The 22,347-nt window shown below is 46.7% G+C and overlaps 1 protein-coding gene across 7 annotated transcripts in view; it reads right to left on the bottom strand.

The window, feature by feature from the left end:
* Positions 1 to 19,237, bottom strand: part of LOC129825349 (1-phosphatidylinositol 4,5-bisphosphate phosphodiesterase beta-1-like) — a 285,736-nt gene extending 266,499 nt beyond the window's left edge. For 5 of the 7 annotated variants that reach the window (XM_055885375.1, XM_055885376.1, XM_055885378.1 and 2 more), the window contains exons 1-2: positions 18,858 to 19,236; positions 329 to 406 (exon numbers count right to left, since the gene is read on the bottom strand). In XM_055885375.1, coding sequence (XP_055741350.1) covers positions 329 to 406; positions 18,858 to 18,956 — 177 coding nt within the window. In that variant the 5' untranslated portion in view covers positions 18,957 to 19,236. Of the gene's footprint in view, positions 1 to 328; positions 407 to 18,857 lie in introns of all 7 variants that reach the window. The other 2 variants (XM_055885380.1, XM_055885381.1) reach the window with 1 other exon arrangement.
* Between the last annotated feature and the right edge of the window lie 3,110 nt (positions 19,238 to 22,347).

The raw sequence follows: 22,347 nt of genomic DNA, 5'->3' as shown, positions 1-22,347 counted from the left end.
CCCTGCCAAACAGCAATCGGGGGAGAATGGCCTTGGTCAGGGAGGTGACCAAGAAGTAAGTATGCTTAGGATAGTATGTAATATGTTTTTTCTTTTAGTGTCACAATAAGGACAACCTGATTTCTCCTAAATATATTTCCTTCTAAATGAAAAGTATCTCTAACATCTCTGCCTATAAAAAAATCAACTGTTTCCTGGTTCAACTCAAGTCCTCTTGATCTTTGAGAAGGGAATGGGATGTCACTGAACGTGTAACTATTGGTTATTATCTTCCTTCCGTGTAATACCTTTGTTATTATCTTGCTCCGTGTAAAATCTTTGTTCTTACCTTGTTCTGGTCAGTCCAGTACAGGAAGTAGCCCTGGGGGTCGACTCGTAAGGTAACAGGGGTCACCGTAGTAGAGTCCTGTAGAGAGAGAAAGGTACCATTTGTGAGAGAGGGAAAGGTGTGTGTGTGTGTGTGTGTGTGTGTGTGTGTGTGTGTGTGTGTGTGTGTGTGTGTGTGTGTGTGTGTGTGTGTGTGTGTGTGTGTGTGTGTGTGTGTGTGTGTGTGTGTGTGTGTGTGTGTGTGTGTGTGTGTGTGTGTGTGTGCGTGCGATAGAAAAAGGAGTAAGCTGCCATGTATGTTATTGTCTGTGAGAGATACCATCCTACACACACACACACACACACACACACACACACACACACACACACACACACACACGCGCGCGCACACACACACACACACACACACACAGATTGGCAGCCCTAGGCCAGGGCCGTCTTTACATAGCAACTGCAGATATTATTGTCTGTTTCTATAAAAAGCTGTGGCGTTTCTGTCCGTAGTGGCCAGCCCAGCGCTCAGCTGAACCTACTGGATGATTATCCTGCCCTGGAGAATAACACAGGATTATATACAACACCACTGAACACACTTTTAAACCATTCCCATATCGCCATGTTGCATCACAGAACCAGACCTAATGGTTTTCTGAGAAAAAATATATAGATCTACGACTGTATGGTATAGGTCTACGACTGTATGGTATAGACCTACAACTGTATGGTATAGATCTACGACTGTATGGTATAGGTCTACGACTGTATGGTATAGGTCTATGACTGTATGGTATAGATCTACAACTGTATGGTATAGATCTACGACTGTATGGTATAGATCTACGACTGTATGGTATAGATCTATGACTGTATGGTATAGATCTACAACTGTATGGTATAGATCTATGACTGTATGGTATAGATCTATGACTGTATGGTATAGGTCTACGACTGTATGGTATAGACCTACAACTGTATGGTATAGGTCTTTGACTGTATGGTATAGGTCTATGACTGTATGGTATAGGTCTACGACTGTATGGTATAGACCTACAACTGTATGGTATAGATCTACGACTGTATGGTATAGGTCTACGACTGTATGGTATAGGTCTATGACTGTATGGTATAGATCTACAACTGTATGGTATAGATCTACGACTGTATGGTATAGATCTACGACTGTATGGTATAGATCTATGACTGTATGGTATAGATCTACAACTGTATGGTATAGATCTACAACTGTATGGTATAGATCTATGACTGTATGGTATAGATCTACGACTGTATGGTATAGGTCTATGACTGTATGGTATAGGTCTATGACTGTATGGTATAGATCTACAACTGTATGGTATAGATCTACGACTGTATGGTATAGATCTATGACTGTATGGTATAGATCTACAACTGTATGGTATAGATCTACGACTGTATGGTATAGGTCTTTGACTGTATGGCATAGATCTACGACTGTATGGTATAGATCTATGACTGTATGGTATAGATATACGACTGTATGGTATATATCTACAACTGTATGGTATAGATCTACGACTGTATGGTATAGATCTATGACTGTATGGTATAGATCTACAACTGTATGGTATAGATCTACGACTGTATGGTATAGGTCTATGACTGTATGGTATAGATCTACGACTGTATGGTATAGATCTATGATTGTATGGTATAGATCTACAACTGTATGGTATACGTCTACAACTGTATGGTATACGTCTACAACTGTATGGTATAGACCTACAACTGTATGGTATAGGTCTACAACTGTATGGTATATATCTATGACTGTATGGTATAGATCTATGACTGTATGGTATAGATCTACAACTGTAACAACTGTATGGTATAGACCTACAACTGTATGGTATAGATCTACAACTGTATGGTATAGACCTACAACTGTATGGTATAGATCTACAACTGTATGGTATAGATCTACAACTGTATAGTATAGACCTACAACTGTATGGTATAGGTCTATGACTGTATGGTATAGACCTACAACTGTATGGTATAGACCTACAACTGTATGGTATAGATATATGACTGTATGGTATAGATCTATGACTGTATGGTATAGATCTATGACTGTATGGTATAGATCTACGACTGTATGGTATAGATCTACAACTGTATGGTATAGATCTATGACTGTATGGTATAGACCTACAACTGTATGGTATAGACCTACGACTGTATGGTATAGATCTACAACTGTATGGTATAGATCTATGACTGTATGGTATAGACCTACAACTGTATGGTATAGACCTACGACTGTATGGTATAGATCTACAACTGTATGGTATAGATCTATGACTGTATGGTATAGATCTACAACTGTATGGTATAGATCTATGACTGTATGGTATAGACCTACAACTGTATGGTATAGATCTACAACTGTATGGTATAGATCTACAACTGTATGGTATAGATCTACAACTGTATGGTATAGATCTACGACTGTATGGTATAGGTCTATGACTGTATGGTATAGATATATGACTGTATGGTATAGATCTACAACTGTATGGTATAGATCTATGACTGTATGGTATAGATATATGACTGTATGGTATAGATCTACGACTGTATGGTATAGATCTACGACTGTATGGTATAGATCTATGACTGTATGGTATAGATATATGACTGTATGGTATAGATCTACAACTGTATGGTATAGACCTACAACTGTATGGTATAGATCTACAACTGTATGGTATAGACCTACAACTGTATGGTATAGATCTACAACTGTATGGTATAGATATATGACTGTATGGTATAGACCTACAACTGTATGGTATAGATCTACGACTGTATGGTATAGATATATGACTGTATGGTATAGATCTACAACTGTATGGTATAGATCTACAACTGTATGGTATAGATCTACAACTGTAATGTATAGGTCTACAACTGTATGGTATAGATCTACGACTGTATGGTATAGACCTACAACTGTATGTTGTTCATTATGTTGAAGGATTGTCATGGCCGTCGTAAGGAGGAGACCAAGGCGCAGCGTGATAAGCGTACATTCTTCTTTAATTATAGAACGAACACTGCACAAAATGAACAAAGTAACAAAACGAACCGTGAAGCTAATATGGCTAGTGCAGACAGGCAACTAAACATAGAATAAGAACCCACAAAACCAAAAGGGAAAATGGCAACCTAAATATGATCCCCAATCAGAGACAACGATAAACAGCTGCCTCTGATTGGGAACCAATTCAGGCCACCATAGACATACATATGCCTAGACTTACAAACACCCCTAGACATACAAAACCCCTAGACAATACAAAACAAGCATACCCACCCTCGTCACACCCTGACCTAACCAAAATAATAAAGAAAACATAGATAACTAAGGTCAGGGCGTGACAAGGATGTGTTCTATGACATCATCTTATGGTGCAGATTATATACGGGTAACTGCCAAAATAAAGGAAACACGTGTAAATTAGGGATACAACATATATTGAAAGCAGGTGCTTCCTCATTGGTGTGGTTCCTAAAACAATTAAGCAATTACTCTGGATACGGGAACTGGCCCTAGATGTCTAGTATTTATTATACTGTATGTCTAGGATCTACAGCTGTCTGACTGGCAGCTCTGTTGAGGTGACAGATCATCACTGGCCTCTGGTCATCTTTAACAGCGTAAACCAGCCAGCCAGAACTGAAATGGTGGTACCTGATGTACACACTGACCCCTCTGACCAGAACTGACTGCTATCGTATCGATCCTACTCTATTATAGAAAGCAGACGGCTGGACGGATGGATGGACAGAGGGAGAGAGGGAGAGAGAGAGAGAGATGGAAAGAATGAATGTGTGAGAGACACTTAGGCAGATAGCAAAAGCGATAAAGAAAGAGGGACCTGGAAGAGACAGACAGACAGACAACCGAGACAGACAGACAGACATAAAGAGAAAACATCAATTTGCAAGATGCTGAAAATGGTTTGTCAGAGATTTTTAAGCACTTGCTATGGTGACGTTTGCTATGGCAACAACGATTCGTTGTGACTCTGTAACAGATTCAAGAAGGATTGATTTGGTCAACTTACACACATGAAGAACATGCCATGACTCATGACAAATCAGAGGGAAGATGCACTATATCAAGTCCTGGTATAAAGAGTCGGTGACAAAAATGACATATTAAGACTAGTGTAGTAGTGTTTGTAGTGTTTGTCACCGGTTGAAAAAAATGACTTTCCCATTAGTCCTAAGCTTCACGGTGGATTGATGGATTATGTTGTAACATCAGGCTGAGAGCGCTAAAGATGGCTGGTGGCCATTGACAATCTGCTTAATGATGTGAAAACAGCCATTTTCACAAGCCTGGTGGAACAAGCCTGATCGCTGCGTTCATCATTCTATTTCACATGGTTCCACCAGGCTGCATTTTCGCCAGCTTCTCCTCTTCTTAACGTCCCAACTCTCCCTGGCCACAGCTACACATACATTAAGTCATTATGACTTCCTCAGAGGCTATCATTGGAGGAGGGGGGGGGGGGGGTGACTCACTGACTCTCACTCTCTGGGTCTGTATTCACACACATCTCAGAGGATAGACTAGTCTTAAGAGTTAAAAGGTTTTCTCAATTTCTTCGGGACAAAATCTTACACCAGGGAAGGAAATCGTCATCATTACAAGAAGTTTTTCCAATTTAGGAGTAATTGTGATCGTTAAGAGGTTTTGTCTCAGCTCTCCTTTGAGTGAAGGGACAGAGGGAAGAAAGCAGACAGAGTTGCTGTCTGCTTTCACCCCTCACAGTGGTGTTCCATACCATTACATGGAGAGAGTACGACTTGTTCTCATTGTTTAGCTTCTGTATTTTAACAATGTCTGGGTGATTAGCAGTACAGACAGATGGAGTCTACGAAGTAAAATTGGCTTCAAACTCACAGAAAGGATTTGGTATGAGAAATACTTGATAAAATCTCTTTCCTGCTTCCTCTCTTCTTCTCTGTCTTTCTTTCCCTCCCTTCCCTCTCTCCCCTCTCCTTCTTCCTTTCTCCTTGCTCTACAACACTTGTGTCAGACAGTGTACATATGTAGGATCTTAATTTGATCTATATTGTCACAACAAAATAAACCTGAACCATTTGTCCCAAATGTTGCTTGATCTGTGGTTAGGCTATTAGCTGGCCAACAGTAAGCTTCATGAAAAGTGTGATACTGTTGATATAACTGTGTGATAGGACAATTCTCAGCAACAAAAGAGTGATCAAATAGAGATCCTACATCTGTAATACAATAACTGCATTCTGGCCACTCCATGCCATCTCCACCATGCTGAGAGGATTTTGTTTCCATCTCGGCTCAATATCGTACCAATCACTCCACTCTCCTTGCTCCACTGTTTGGTCATGTATGGTCAAGGTTCCCCATGGTTACCATGACACTTATTTTCTGACATCCAGCTGAGACGGGGAAAGGTTTTGATTTCGAACTTACTGGATGATCTATATCTGCCTGCCTCTGTCTCTCTCTATCCCTTCTGTCTCTCTCTCTCTCCCCTCTGTCTCTCTCTCTCCACTGTCTCTCTCTATCCCCTATGTCTCTCTATCCCCTCTGTATCTCTATCCCCTCTGACTCTCTCTATCACCTCTGTCTCTCTCTATCACATCTGTCTCTCTCTATCCCCACTGTCTCTCTATCCCCTCTGTCTCTCTATCCCCACTGTCTCTCTCTATCCCCTCTGTCTCTCTATCCCCTCTGTCGCTCTCTCTCCACTGTCTCTCTCTATCCCCTATGTCTCTCTATCCCCTCTGTATCTCTCTCCCCTCTGTCTCTCTATCCCCTCTGTCTCTCTATCCCCTCTGTCTCTCTCTCTCCACTGTCTCTCTCTATCCCCTCTGTCTCTCTATCCCCTCTGTATCTCTCTCCCCTCTGTCTCTCTATCCCCTATGTATCTCTCTCCCCTCTGTATCTCTCTCCCCTCTGTCTCTCTATCCCCTCTGTCTCTCTATCCCCACTGTCTCTCTCTATCCCCTCTGTCTCTCTCTATCACCTCTGTCTCTCTATCCCCTCTGTCTCTCTCTATCACCTCTGTCTCTCTCTATCACATCTGTCTCTCTCTATCCCCACTGTCTCTCTATCCCCTCTGTCTCTCTATCCCCACTGTCTCTCTCTATCCCCTCTGTCTCTCTATCCCCTCTGTCTCTCTCTCTCCACTGTCTCTCTCTATCCCCTATGTCTCTCTATCCCCTCTGTATCTCTCTCCCCTCTGTCTCTCTATCCCCTCTGTCTCTCTATCCCCACTGTCTCTCTCTATCCCCTCTGTCTCTCTTTATCCACTGTCTCTCTCTCTCCCCTCTGTCTCTCTCTATCCCCTCTGTCTCTCTCTATCACCTATGTCTCTCTCTATCCCCTCTGTCTCTCTCTCTCCCCTCTGTCTCTCTCTCCACTGTCTCTCTCTATCCCCTATGTCTCTCTATCCCCTCTGTCTCTTCTATCCCCTCTGTCTCTCTCTATCCCCTCTGTCTCTCTCTATCCCCTCTGTCTCTCTCTATCCCCACTGTCTCTCTCTATCCCCTATGTCTCTCTATCCCCTCTGTATCTCTCTCCCCTCTGTCTCTCTATCCCCTCTGTCTCTCTATCCCCACTGTCTCTCTCTATCCCCTCTGTCTCTCTCTATCCCCTCTGTCTCTCTATCCCCTCTGTATCTCTATCCCCTCTGTCTCTTCTATCCCCTCTGTCTCTCTATCCCCTCTGTCTCTCTCTCTCCACTGTCTCTCTCTATCCCCTATGTCTCTCTATCCCCTCTGTCTCTCTCTATCACATCTGTCTCTCTCTATCCCCTCTGTCTCTCTCTATCACCTCTGTCTCTCTATCCCCTCTGTCTCTCTCTATCACCTCTGTCTCTCTCTATCACATCTGTCTCTCTCTATCCCCTCTGACTCTCTCTATCCCCTCTGTCTCTCTCTATCCCCTCTGTCTCTTCTATCCCCTCTGTCTCTCTCTATCACCTCTGTCTCTCTCTATCACATCTGTCTCTCTCTATCACATCTGTCTCTCTCTATCCCCTCTGTCTCTCTCTATCACCTCTGTCTCTCTATCCCCTCTGTCTCTCTCTATCACCTCTGTCTCTCTCTATCCCCTGTCTCTCTCTATCCCCTCTGTCTCTCTATCCCCTCTGTCTCTCTCTCCCCTCTGTCTCTCTCTATCCCCTCTGTCTCTCTATCCCCTCTGTCTCTCTCTCTCCACTGTCTCTCTCTATCCCCTATGTCTCTCTATCCCCTCTGTATCTCTCTCCCCTCTGTCTCTCTCTATCACATCTGTCTCTCTCTATCCCCTCTGACTCTCTCTCTCACCTCTGTCTATTCTATCCCCTCTGTCTCTCTCTATCACATCTGTCTCTCTCTATCCCCTCTGTCTATTCTATCCCCTCTGTATCTCTATCCCCTCTGTCTCTCTCTCTCTCCCCTCTGTTTCTCTCTCTCCCTTCTGTCTCTCTCTCTCTCCCCACTGTCTCTCTCTATCCCCTCTGTCTCTCTCTATCTCTATCCCCTCTGTCTCTCTCTCTCCCCCCTCTGTATCTCTATCACCTCTGTCTCTCTCTATCTCTCTCCCCTCTGTCTCTCTCTCTCCCCTCTGTCTCTCTCTCTCCCCTCTGTATCTCTCTCCCCTCTGTCTCTCTCTCTCCCCTCTGTATCTCTATCCCCTCTGTCTCTCTCTATCATCTCTGTCTCTCTCTATCTCTCTCCCCTCTGTATCTCTCTCCCCTCTGTCTCTCTCTATCTCTCTCCCCTCTGTCTCTCTCTCTCCCCTCTGTCTCTTCTATCCCCTCTGTCTCTCTCTATCATCTCTGTCTTTCTCTCTCCCCTCTGTATCTCTCTCCCCTCTGTCTCTCTCTCCCCTCTGTCTCTCTCTCTCCCCTCTGTCTCTCTCTCTCCCCTCTGTATCTCTATCCCCTCTGTCTCTCTCTATCATCGCTGTCTCTCTCTATCTCTCTCCCCTCTGTATCTCTCTCCCCTCTGTCTCTCTCTCTCCCCTATGTATCTCTATCACCTCTGTCTCTCTCTATCTCTCTCCCCTCTGTCTCTCTCTCTCCCCTCTGTATCTCTCTCCCCTCTGTATCTCTCTCCCCTCTGTCTCTCTCTCTCCCCTCTGTATCTCTATCACCTCTGTCTCTCTCTATCTCTCTCCCCTCTGTCTCTCTCTCTCCCCTCTGTATCTCTATCACCTCTGTCTCTCTCTATCTCTCTCCCCTCTGTCTCTCTCTCTCCCCTCTGTATCTCTCTCTCCCCTCTGTCTCTCTCTCTCTCTCTCCCCTCTGTATCTCTCTCCCCTCTGTCTCTCTCTCTCCCCTCTGTATCTCTATCACCTCTGTCTCTCTCTATCTCTCTCCCCTCTGTCTCTCTCTCTCCCCTCTGTATCTCTATCCCCTCTGTCTCTCTCTCCCCTCTGTCTCTCTCTCTCCCCTCTGTATCTCTATCCCCTCTGTCTCTCTCTCTCCCCTCTGTCTCTCTCTCTCCCCTCTGTCTCTTCTATCCCCTCTGTCTCTCTCTCTCCCCTCTGTATCTCTATCCCCTCTGTCTCTCTCTATCATCTCTGTCTCTCTCTATCTCTCTCCCCTCTGTATCTCTATCCCCTCTGTCTCTCTCTATCACCTCTGTCTCTCTATCCCCTCTGTCTCTCTCTATCACCTCTGTCTCTCTCTATCTCTATCCCCTCTGTCTCTCTCTATCCCCTCTGTATCTCTATCCCCTCTGACTCTCTCTCTCCCCTCTGTCTCTATATCCCCTCTTTTTCTTCTATCCCCTCTGTCTCTCTCTCCCCTCTGACTATCTCTATCCCCTCTGTCTCTTCTATACCCTCTGTCTCTCTCTATCCCCTCTGTCTCTTCTACCCCCTCTGTCTCTCTCTCTCTCCCCTCTGTTTCTCTCTCTCCCTTCTGTCTCTCTCTCTCCCCACTGTCTCTCTCTATCCCATCTGTCTCTCTCTATCCCCTCTGTCTCTCTCTATCCCCTCTGTCTCTTCTATCCCCTCTGTCTCTCTCTCTCCCCTCTGTCTCTCTCTATTCCCTCTGTCTCTCTCTATCCCCTCTGTCTCTCTCTCTCCCCTCTGTCTCTTCTACCCCCTCTGTCTCTCTCTCTCTCCCCTCTGTTTCTCTCTCTCCCTTCTGTCTCTCTCTCTCCCCACTGTCTCTCTCTATCCCCTCTGTCTGTCTCTATCCCCTCTGTCTATCTCTATCCCCTCTGTCTCTCTCTATTACCTCTGTCTCTCTCTATCTCTATCCCCTCTGTCTCTCTCTCCCCCCTCTGTATCTCTATCCCCTCTGTCTCTCTCTCTCCCCTCTGTATCTCTATCCCCTCTGTCTCTCTCGCTCCCCTCTGTATCTCTATCCCCTCTGTCTCTCTCTATTACCTCTGTCTCTCTCTATCTCTCTCCCCTCTGTATCTCTATCCCCTCTGTCTCTCTCTCTCCCCTCTGTATCTCTATCCCCTCTGTCTCTCTCTATCACCTCTGTCTCTCTCTCTCTCCCATCTGTCTCTCTCTCCCCTTTGTCTCTCTATCCCCTCTGTCTCTCTCTCTCCCCTCTGTATCTCTATCCCCTCTGTCTCTCTCTATCACCTCTGTCTCTCTCTATCTCTATCCCCTCTGTCTCTCTCTATCCCCTCTGTCTCTCTATCCCCTCTGTCTCTCTCTATCCCCTCTGTCTCTTCTATCCCCTCTGTCTCTCTCTATCCCCTCTGTCTCTCTCTATCCCCTCTGTCTCTCTATCCCCTCTGTCTCTTCTATCCCCTCTGTCTCTCTCTATCCCCTCTGTCTCTCTCTATCCCCTCTGTCTCTCTATCCCCTCTGTCTCTTCTATCCCCTCTGTCTCTCTCTATCCCCTCTGTATCTCTATCCCCTCTGTCTCTTCTATCCCCTCTGTCTCTCTCTCCCCTCTGTCTCTCTTTCCCCTCTGTCTCTTCTATCCCCTCTGTCTCTCTATCCCCTCTGTCTCTTCTATCCCCTCTGTCTCTCTCTCCCCTCTGTCTCTCTTTCCCCTCTGTCTCTTCTATCCCCTCTGTCTCTCTATCCCCTCTGTCTCTCTATCCCCTCTGTATCTCTCTCCCCTCTGTCTCTCTATCCCCTCTGTCTCTCTTTATCCACTGTCTCTCTCTCTCCCCTCTGTCTCTCTCTATCCCATCTGTCTCTCTCTATCACCTATGTCTCTCTCTATCCCCTCTGTCTCTCTCTCTCCCCTCTGTCTCTCTCGCCACTGTCTCTCTCTATCCCCTATGTCTCTCTATCCCCTCTGTCTCTTCTATCCCCTCTGTCTCTCTCTATCCCCTCTGTCTCTCTCTATCCCCTCTGTCTCTCTCTATCCCCACTGTCTCTCTCTATCCCCTATGTCTCTCTATCCCCTCTGTATCTCTCTCCCCTCTGTCTCTCTATCCCCTCTGTCTCTCTATCCCCACTGTCTCTCTCTATCCCCTCTGTCTCTCTCTATCCCCTCTGTCTCTCTATCACCTCTGTATCTCTATCCCCTCTGTCTCTCTATCCCCTCTGTATCTCTATCCCCTCTGTCTCTTCTATCCCCTCTGTCTCTCTATCCCCTCTGTCTCTCTCTCTCCACTGTCTCTCTCTATCCCCTATGTCTCTCTATCCCCTCTGTCTCTCTCTATCACATCTGTCTCTCTCTATCCCCTCTGTCTCTCTCTATCACCTCTGTCTCTCTATCCCCTCTGTCTCTCTCTATCACCTCTGTCTCTCTCTATCACATCTGTCTCTCTCTATCCCCTCTGACTCTCTCTATCCCCTCTGTCTCTCTCTATCCCCTCTGTCTCTTCTATCCCCTCTGTCTCTCTCTATCACCTCTGTCTCTCTCTATCACATCTGTCTCTCTCTATCACATCTGTCTCTCTCTATCCCCTCTGTCTCTCTCTATCACCTCTGTCTCTCTATCCCCTCTGTCTCTCTCTATCACCTCTGTCTCTCTCTATCCCCTCTGTCTCTCTCTATCCCCTCTGTCTCTCTATCCCCTCTGTCTCTCTCTCCCCTCTGTCTCTCTCTATCCCCTCTGTCTCTCTATCCCCTCTGTCTCTCTCTCTCCACTGTCTCTCTCTATCCCCTATGTCTCTCTATCCCCTCTGTATCTCTCTCCCCTCTGTCTCTCTCTATCACATCTGTCTCTCTCTATCCCCTCTGACTCTCTCTCTCACCTCTGTCTATTCTATCCCCTCTGTCTCTCTCTATCACATCTGTCTCTCTCTATCCCCTCTGTCTATTCTATCCCCTCTGTATCTCTATCCCCTCTGTCTCTCTCTCTCTCCCCTCTGTTTCTCTCTCTCCCTTCTGTCTCTCTCTCTCTCCCCACTGTCTCTCTCTATCCCCTCTGTCTCTCTCTATCTCTATCCCCTCTGTCTCTCTCTCTCCCCCCTCTGTATCTCTATCACCTCTGTCTCTCTCTATCTCTCTCCCCTCTGTCTCTCTCTCTCCCCTCTGTCTCTCTCTCTCCCCTCTGTATCTCTCTCCCCTCTGTCTCTCTCTCTCCCCTCTGTATCTCTATCCCCTCTGTCTCTCTCTATCATCTCTGTCTCTCTCTATCTCTCTCCCCTCTGTATCTCTCTCCCCTCTGTCTCTCTCTATCTCTCTCCCCTCTGTCTCTCTCTCTCCCCTCTGTCTCTTCTATCCCCTCTGTCTCTCTCTATCATCTCTGTCTCTCTCTCTCCCCTCTGTATCTCTCTCCCCTCTGTCTCTCTCTCCCCTCTGTCTCTCTCTCTCCCCTCTGTCTCTCTCTCTCCCCTCTGTATCTCTATCCCCTCTGTCTCTCTCTATCATCGCTGTCTCTCTCTATCTCTCTCCCCTCTGTATCTCTCTCCCCTCTGTCTCTCTCTCTCCCCTATGTATCTCTATCACCTCTGTCTCTCTCTATCTCTCTCCCCTCTGTCTCTCTCTCTCCCCTCTGTATCTCTCTCCCCTCTGTATCTCTCTCCCCTCTGTCTCTCTCTCTCCCCTCTGTATCTCTATCACCTCTGTCTCTCTCTATGTCTCTCCCCTCTGTCTCTCTCTCTCCCCTCTGTATCTCTCTCTCCCCTCTGTCTCTCTCTCTCTCTCTCCCCTCTGTATCTCTCTCCCCTCTGTCTCTCTCTCTCCCCTCTGTATCTCTATCACCTCTGTCTCTCTCTATCTCTCTCCCCTCTGTCTCTCTCTCTCCCCTCTGTATCTCTATCCCCTCTGTCTCTCTCTCCCCTCTGTCTCTCTCTCTCCCCTCTGTATCTCTATCCCCTCTGTCTCTCTCTCTCCCCTCTGTCTCTCTCTCTCCCCTCTGTCTCTTCTATCCCCTCTGTCTCTCTCTCTCCCCTCTGTATCTCTATCCCCTCTGTCTCTCTCTATCATCTCTGTCTCTCTCTATCTCTCTCCCCTCTGTATCTCTATCCCCTCTGTCTCTCTCTATCACCTCTGTCTCTCTATCCCCTCTGTCTCTCTCTATCACCTCTGTCTCTCTCTATCTCTATCCCCTCTGTCTCTCTCTATCCCCTCTGTATCTCTATCCCCTCTGACTCTCTCTCTCCCCTCTGTCTCTCTATCCCCTCTGTTTCTTCTATCCCCTCTGTCTCTCTCTCCCCTCTGACTCTCTCTCTCCCCTCTGTCTCTTCTATACCCTCTGTCTCTTTCTATCCCCTCTGTCTCTTCTACCCCCTCTGTCTCTCTCTCTCTCCCCTCTGTTTCTCTCTCTCCCTTCTGTCTCTCTCTCTCCCCACTGTCTCTCTCTATCCCCTCTGTCTCTCTCTATCCCCTCTGTCTCTCTCTATCCCCTCTGTCTCTTCTATCCCCTCTGTCTCTCTCTCTCCCCTCTGTCTCTCTTTATTCCCTCTGTCTCTCTCTATCCCCTCTGTCTCTCTCTCTCCCCTCTGTCTCTTCCACCCCCTCTGTCTCTCTCTCTCTTCCCTCTGTTTCTCTCTCTCCCTTCTGTCTCTCTCTCTCCCCACTGTCTCTCTCTATCCCCTCTGTCTGTCTCTATCCCCTCTGTCTATCTCTATCCCCTCTGTCTCTCTCTATTACCTCTGTCTCTCTCTATCTCTATCCCCTCTGTCTCTCTCTCCCCCCTCTGTATCTCCATCCCCTCTGTCTCTCTCTCTCCCCTCTGTATCTCTATCCCCTCTGTCTCTCTCGCTCCCCTCTGTATCTCTATCCCCTCTGTCTCTCTCTATTACCTCTGTCTCTCTCTATCTCTCTCCCCTCTGTATCTCTATCCCCTCTGTCTCTCTCTCTCCCCTCTGTATCTCTATCCCCTCTGTCTCTCTCTATCACCTCTGTCTCTCTCTCTCTCCCATCTGTCTCTCTCTCCCCTCTGTCTCTCTATCCCCTCTGTCTCTCTCTCTCCCCTCTGTATCTCTATCCCCTCTGTCTCTCTCTATCACCTCTGTCTCTCTCTATCTCTATCCCCTCTGTCTCTCTCTATCCCCTCTGTCTCTCTATCCCCTCTGTCTCTCTCTATCCCCTCTGTCTCTTCTATCCCCTCTGTCTCTCTCTATCCCCTCTGTCTCTCTCTATCCCCTCTGTCTCTCTATCCCCTCTGTCTCTTCTATCCCCTCTGTCTCTCTCTATCCCCTCTGTCTCTCTCTATCCCCTCTGTCTCTCTATCCCCTCTGTCTCTTCTATCCCCTCTGTCTCTCTCTATCCCCTCTGTATCTCTATCCCCTCTGTCTCTTCTATCCCCTCTGTCTCTCTCTCCCCTCTGTCTCTCTTTCCCCTCTGTCTCTTCTATCCCCTCTGTCTCTCTATCCCCTCTGTCTCTTCTATCCCCTCTGTCTCTCTCTCTCCCCTCTGTCTTTTCTATCCCCTCTGTCTCTCTCTATCCCCTCTGTCTCTCTCTCTCCCCTCTGTCTCTCTCTATCTCTATCCCCTCTGTCTCTCTCTATCCCCTCTGTCTCTCTCCCCCCTCTGTCTCTTCTATCCCCTCTGTCTCTCTCTATCCCCTCTGTCTGTTCTACCCCCTCTGTATCTCTCTCTCCCCTCTGTCTCTCTCTCTCCCCTCTGTCTCTTCTATCCCCTCTGTCTCTTCTATCCCCTCTGTCTCTCTCTCTCCCCTCTGTCTCTCTCTATCTCTATCCCCTCTGACTCTCTCTATCCCCTCTGTCTCTCTCCCCCCTCTGTCTCTTCTATCCCCTCTGTCTCTCTCTTTCCCCTCTGTATCTCTATCCCCTCTGTCTCTTCTATCTCCTCTGTCTCTCTCTATCCCCTCTGTCTCTCTCTCCCCTCTGTATCTCTCTCCCCTCTGTCTCTTCTACCCCCTCTGTCTCTCTCTCTCCCCTCTGTCTCTCTATCCCCTCTGACTCTCTCTCTCCCCTCTGTCTCTCTCTATCCCCTCTGTCTCTTCTACCCCCTCTGTCTCTCTCTCTCCCCTCTGTCTCTCTATCCCCTCTGACTCTCTCTATCCCCTCTGTCTCTCTCTATTCCCTCTGTCTCTCTCTATCCCCTCTGTCTCTCTCTATCCCCTCTGTCTCTCTCTATCCCCTCTGTCTCTCTCTATCCCCTCTGACTCTCTATCCCCTCTGTCTCTCTCTTCCCTCTGTCTCTCTCTTCCCTCTGTCTCTCTATCCCCTCTGACTCTCTCTCTCCCCTCTGTCTCTTCTACCCCCTCTGTCTCTCTCTCTCCCCTCTGTCTCTCTATCCCCTCTGACTCTCTCTATCCCCTCTGTCTCTCTCTATTCCCTCTGTCTCTCTCTATCCCCTCTGTCTCTCTCTATCCCCTCTGTCTCTCTCTATCCCCTCTGTCTCTCTCTATCCCCTCTGACTCTCTCTTCCCTCTGTCTCTCTCTTCCCTCTGTCTCTCTCTATCCCCTCTGTCTCTTCTACCCCCACTGTCTCTCTCTATCCCCTCTGTCTCTCTATCCCCTCTGTCTCTCTCTATCCCCTCTGTCTCTTCTACCCCCACTGTCTCTCTCTATCCCCTCTGACTCTCTCTATCCCCTCTGTCTCTTCTACCCCCACTGTCTCTCTCTATCCCCTCTGTCTCTCTCTATCCCCTCTGTCTCTCTCTATCCCCTCTGTCTCTTCTACCCCCACTGTCTCTCTCTATCCCCTCTGTCTCTCTCTATCCCCTCTGTCTCTCTCTCTCCCCTCTGTCTCTTCTACCCCCACTGACTCTCACTATCCCCTCTGACTCTCTCTATCCCCTCTGTATCTCTATCGCCTCTGTCTCTTCTATCCCCTCTGTCTCTCTCTATCCCCTCTGTATCTCTATCGCCTCTGTCTCTCTCTCTCCCCTCTGTCTCTCTCTATCCCCTCTGTCTCTTCTATCCCCGCTGTCTCTCTCTATCCCCTGTCTCTCTCTCCCCTCTGTATCTATATCGCCTCTGTCTCTTCTATCCCCTCTGTCTCTCTCTCTCCCTTCTGTCTCTCTCTCCCCTCTGTCTCTCTCTCTTCCCTCTGTCTCTCTATCCCCTCTGTCTCTCTTTATCCACTCTGTCTCTCTCTCTCCCCTCTGTCTCTCTCTCTCCCCTCTGTCTCTCTCTATCCCCTCTGTCTCTCTCTATCCCCTCTGTCTCTCTCTATCCCCTCTGTCTCTCTCTATCCCCTCTGTCTCTCTCTATCACATCTGTCTCTCTCTCTCCCCTCTGTATCTCTATCCCCTCTGTCTCTTTTACCCCCTCTGTCTCTCTCTCTCCCCTCTGTATCTCTATCCCCTCTGTCTCTCTATCCCCTCTTTCTCTCTCTATCTCCTCTGCCTCTCTCTATCACATCTGTCTCTCTCTCTCCCCTCTGTCTCTTCTATCCCCTCTGTCTCTCTCTCTCCCCTCTGTCTCTCTATCCCCTCTGTCTCTCTCTCCCCTCTGTCTCTTCTCTCCCCTCTGTCTCTCTCTCTTCCCTCTGTCTCTCTCTATCCCCTCTGTCTCTCTCTATCCCCTCTGTCTCTCTATCCCCTCTGTCTCTTCTATCCCCTCTGTCTCTCTCTCCCCTCTGTCTCTTCTATCCCCTCTGTCTCTCTCTCCCCTCTGTCTCTCTATCCCCTCTGTCTCTCTCTCTTCCCTCTGTCTCTCTATCCCCTCTGTCTCTCTTTATCCACTCTGTCTCTCTCTCTCCCCTCTGTCTCTCTCTCTCCCCTCTGTCTCTCTCTATCCCCTCTGTCTCTCTCTATCCCCTCTGTCTCTCTCTATCCCCTCTGTCTCTCTCTATCCCCTCTGTCTCTCTCTATCACATCTGTCTCTCTCTCTCCCCTCTGTATCTCTATCCCCTCTGTCTCTTTTACCCCCTCTGTCTCTCTCTCTCCCCTCTGTATCTCTATCCCCTCTGTCTCTCTATCCCCTCTGTCTCTCTCTATCTCCTCTGCCTCTCTCTATCACATCTGTCTCTCTCTCTCCCCTCTGTCTCTTCTATCCCCTCTGTCTCTCTCTCTCCCCTCTGTCTCTCTATCCCCTCTGTCTCTCTCTCCCCTCTGTCTCTTCTCTCCCCTCTGTCTCTCTCTCTTCCCTCTGTCTCTCTATCCCCTCTGACTCTCTCTATCCCCTCTGTCTCTCTATCCCCTCTGTCTCTTCTATCCCCTCTGTCTCTCTCTCCCCTCTGTCTCTTCTATCCCCTCTGTCTCTCTCTCCCCTCTGTCTCTCTATCCCCTCTGTCTCTCTCTCTTCCCTCTGTCTCTCTCTCCCCTCTGTCTCTTCTATCCCCTCTGTCTCTCTCTCCCCTCTGTCTCTCTATCCCCTCTGTCTCTCTCTCTCCCCTCTGTCTCTCTATCCCCTCTGTCTCTCTCTCCCCTCTGTCTCTCCATCCCCTCTGTCTCTCTCTATCCCCTCTGTCTCTCTATCCCCTCTGTCTCTCTCTCTCCACTGTGTTTCTCTCTCCCCTCTGTCTCTCTCTCTCCCCTCTGTTTCTCTCTCCACTCTGTCTCTCTCTCTCCCCCCTCTGTCTCTATCCCCTCTGTCTCCCCCCTCTCTGTCTCTCTCTCTCCCCTCTGTATCTCTCTTCCCTGTGTTTCTCTCTCCCCTCTGTCTCTCTCTATCCCCTCTGTTTCTCTCTCCACTCTGTCTCTCTCTAACCCCTCTGTCTCCCCCTCTGTCTCTCTATCCCCTCTGTCTCCCCCCTCTCTGTCTCTCTCTCCCCTGTATCTCTCTCCCCTGTGTTTCTCTCTCTCCCCACTGTCTCTCTCTATCCCCTCTGTCTCTCTATCCCCTCTCTCTCTAACCTGTCTCTCTCTCTCCCCTCTGTCTCTCTATCCCCTCTCTCTCTACCCTGTGTCTCTCTCTCCCCTCTGTCTCTCTCTCTTTGCATGTGTGTGTGTGTGTGTCAGGAAAGACTTGGTGGGCTGTGTGGTCTGGAAAAAGGCCATGGAAGAGGTCCCCACCCTAATCTGAAAACTACAAAAACACGGCTAGCACACGCTAACACATCAACATGGGGAAACACACACACACCTCACACCCCTCACAACATACCACCATATACAGAGGGAGAAAGGAGAGAGAGAGAGAGCGAGACAGAGAGACAGGAGAGAAAGGAGCGAGAGATATTTTTAATTGCTATTAATGACTCATTAATGTGTATGTATAAAAAAAGGTAGTTGCGTATTAGACTGACACTGTGACGATGTTTGATGCCTATCAAAATATCGGAATCGCTTGTTTGCGCTGCTCTGCTACAATGACAACGATAACACCGCAGTATCAGTCAACAGTTCCGCTATAGCAATCACCATCACACAGTTGGCAGGTGCACACAGTGGCATTTCCAACGCAGATTCCACCAAATACTCCGTTGTTAATTGGCTACTTGACAATTGTATGTTAATTATTTAGGCTCCCTAGGCAAAAAAATATATACTTAAGTTGCTGTGTGGAAAATAAAACAAGTTGTTTTAGCTATGAGAAATATCTATGAGAAACGCTTTGCAGTAAGTAGCCGTCTCTTAATGTAGGCTAATCTTACCCAGAGACGATAGGTTTCTAGCAGATCCGTGCTAAACAGCGGTGCGCAATACATTTTAATCAAGGTCATTTAGCTGCTACAGACTGGCGTGGGTATTGGGTATTACAATAGAGATTGATGATAGGCTGCCAGTATACAACTCATTCAACCCGAGGTTTATAACGTTCAATGGCATAGTTTTGTAGAGATTCAGGTGGAGCTGTATACCGTTTTGAAACGATTATGGATTCAATATCACACTATTGTGTCAGCTTTCTCTGTTACACGGTTAATTCAAGGCAATGAGCCATCTGAAAAGGCACGCACGCACGCGCACACATACAGACAGAAACATACATGCACGCACACCATGAAATGTAAAGCAAACATTCGAATTACCTGTGTTGTTTCCACGTTTTACATTGTCACACAACTAGAGCGCTTTCATGTCACCAGCCAAAAGGCTATAACCGAGGTAAAACGATAGTTTACTATTCCCTTAAACAGCCAGTTGAGAATGTTGCACTGTGGCAAATGCATAACACATGCGTTACAGTGCCGTGGCAAATGTGTAACAAACATTGGCTACACAAAGGACAGTGACAAACCCGTCCACTCTGACAAAAAAATAAATACTTACATCATCCCATTTCATAAATTTGTTTCCCTTTCTCAGGCTCTCGCTCACAAACACGGGTTTGAGCTGCAGCGCGTGAACTCCTGGCTGAGCTCCGGCCATTGACTCATCTACTCTCCTCAACCGACAGCAGAAGAAACGCTTTTAATTCCTTCGCCTTTTCTCTCCCTTTCGACTTCTTTCCTAAACGAAATGACCCTTCTGCTGAGAAGAACTGTAGGCTGACCGAAACCCCACTAGTGTTGGTAGTATCTAATCCCCGCATGGGTTAGCGGGTCTTAGCTTTGAAGCTCCAAGCGCAGCGGAGGGACCGAGTGAAGTCCGCTGGTGACGAGAGGGAGAGAGAGAGACTGAATGAGTGTGTCTGCACTCACATTTAAAAAGAGTTAATGCGGGGGACGAGTTCAGTGGCTCTGTGTGATCTAGCGCCTCCCTGCGCTCAAGGCATCTTGGACAGTAGGCAACACACACACACACACACACACACACACACACACACACACACACACACACACACACACACACACACACACACACACACACACACAACGAGAGCGAGAGAGCACTGTTACACAAGTGAGACAAGTGGCCAAATTGACCACAAGCACTCTTGGATGTGTGATGATGTTGACTGGCAGTTGGAAGGATAATTATTGTAAACAATATGTAACAGATGTTTTTACTCACAGATTATTTTATGGACAATGTGTTGGACCTCCTCTAGTTCCACTGTCACCTGACTGAACTGTACTGAACATAGAACATAGTGCATCATGCTTTTCCATGTGAAACAAGGATAGGGATTGTTTCAGATGAAGAATGTGTTACAGATGTGTTGTTGCTATATCATCAGCACACAACTGATCACAACTTCAGATGACTTAGAAGACAATTATCTCCAATTCTATATTATTATTTATACCTTGAAGTGTTGTCCCTCTCTCCTTGATTTGATTGGAGAAGACATTTCCCATCACTCTGATGGTGACAGTCAATGACTGGTCCTCCTCCATCACTCTACCCACTCACGCTGCAAGTACTTCTTAAGAGAACTGCAGAGAAGAAAATAACTTCTGAGAGGGCTGGACTGTCAGTCATAGTCACAGTCACAGAGACTTGGGTCAAAAGCTTTTTTGAGTTTTGACTGTTGTCAGAAAGAAGGGTCCTTCTGGGTATCAAAACGCCCACACCACTTCCTAAAATGTCCTAAAAGGAATGTACCAATATTCATACTGACGTTTTCCTCTTGGTGGTCAGTGGACACTCCAGCTATCAAACATGTCAAACTTGTCAAAACTTTGACTGACATATTTCATGTCTGTGTGAAATGGAAGTGGTGCTGGCTTCTTGTCCCACGTTAATAATGATTGATTACTCCTGACACACACACACCTCTGGGACTAGTGTGTGTGTGTGTGTGTGTGTGTGTGTGTGTGTGTGTGTGTGTGTGTGTGTGTGTGTGTGTGTGTGTGTGTGTGTGTGTGTGTGTGTGTGTGTGTGTGTGTGTGTGTGTGTGTGTGTGTGTGTGTGTGTGTGTGTGTGTGCATCTTTCAAAGGGCTATTTTGTAAACAGTAGCACTGGGGGCAAACAAACATGGATTTGAAGTCAGTTGTGTGTCCTTTCAATAACCCACAGCCTCATGTCTGATGTAAAGCTTTATTACACACCAAACAAAGAAACTACATTGCACTCAGCTTATAAAAACACAGATCTACCATAAAAATCAACCACATATAGCGTTCAGAAACCATATAGAGAAAGATCTCTACTATTGTAAATAGTTCACTTTTAAGAGTCAATCTGTTACAAGAATTAAATCGCCACGGGTGGATGCAATTACATTAAGAACAGTGCACTATATGGCTTTCTTGTAGTATAATTAAGCAAGAAGGCCCGCGGGGGTGTGGTATATGGCCAATATACCACAGCAAATGGCTGTTCTTAGAAACAAAAACAAAACCCCTGAGGTGCCTTATTGCTATTATAAACTGGTTACCAACCTAATTAGAACAGTCAAAATAAAGATTTTGTCACACCCATGGTATACGGTCTGAGATACCACGGCCAGTTTATTATAATCATTTTGGGGGTGCTTATATTTGTCCTGTTACACACAAGTTTGTAATGGAATTGTGTTTCTTGCGTATCCCAACTCCCCCAGAGACACCTTCAGGGAGTGGGGTCAAGGCCAAGGTCACCATTGTACAGCACTCCTGGAGCAAGTAGGGTTGAGTGTCTTGTTCAAGGGCACAGCAACAGATTTTTCACCTTGTCAGCTCCGGTATTCAAAATGGTGACCTTTCAGTTACTGGCCCAGCGCTCTAACCACTAGGCTAGCTCGTATTGCTCTCTTCTACCATAACTGTCTAACACAAAAATAGTGTGGTAACATTTCTCTGAATAGCACAGTAGTACACTCCAACCCACACACAAGGTTGCACCAGAGGGCAAGGATCATCAAACACTAGATTCAGCCGCACACCAAATTTTTCTGGAGTGGATGGTCAGGAGGCCAGAAAAAAATAAATAAAAATTAGATTGCAAATTGACCGCAATAAGTCCAAACAGATATAACATTTGATTAAAACATAATGCAAACCCTTTTTACATTTGAAAACATGATGCAAACCTTGCTTACATTTGTGTACGAACACATGCAGTGCCTTCAGAAAGTATTATTACCCCTTGACTTATTCCACATTTTGTTGTGTTACAGCCTGAATTCAAAATGTATTCAATTGACTTGTTTTTCTCACTCATCTACACACAATAATGAGAAAGTGAAAACATGCTTTGTTTTATTTAGCAAATTTCAGGAAAAGGAAATACAGAGAGATCTCTTTTACAGAAGTATCACACCCCTGAGTCAATAATTTGTAGAAGTACCTTTGGCAGAGATTACAGCTGTGAGTCTTTCTGGGTAAGTGTCACGATCGTCTTGCTGTGAGAGATTGGACCAAGGCGCAGCGTGTGCAAAATACATCTTCTTTTATTCAAGAAGACAGAAAAAACAAGAAACTAACAACTATGCACAAACTAACAAAAATAACAAACTGACGACCGTGAAGCTATACAGACAAATAGTGCTGACACAAACACTACACATAGACAATTACCCACAAACAGCTAAAGCCTATGGCTGCCTTAAATATGGCTCCCAATCAGAGACAACAATAACCAGCTGTCTCTGATTGAGAACCAATTCAGGCAACCATAGACTTTCCTAGACACCTATACTAAAACACTAACCCATCTACTCTATATAACCCCCTAAACCATACAACACCCTAGACAATACAAAAAACACACAAAGACAACCCACCCCAACTCACGCCCTGACCAACTAAATAAATAAAAGAAAAAGGAACAATAGGTCAGGAACGTGACAGTAAGACTCTAAGAGCTTTCCACACCTGGATTGTGTAACATTTACCCATTATTCTTTTCAAAATTCTTAAAGTTCTGTCAAATTTGTTGTTGATCATTGCTAGA

The sequence above is a fragment of the Salvelinus fontinalis genome, chromosome 27 (assembly GCF_029448725.1).
Source record: "Salvelinus fontinalis isolate EN_2023a chromosome 27, ASM2944872v1, whole genome shotgun sequence".
NCBI classification, from domain to species: Eukaryota; Metazoa; Chordata; class Actinopteri; order Salmoniformes; family Salmonidae; genus Salvelinus; species Salvelinus fontinalis.
Note: the sequence above shows the minus strand (reverse complement) of the source record. Positions and strands in the feature narration are given on the sequence as shown.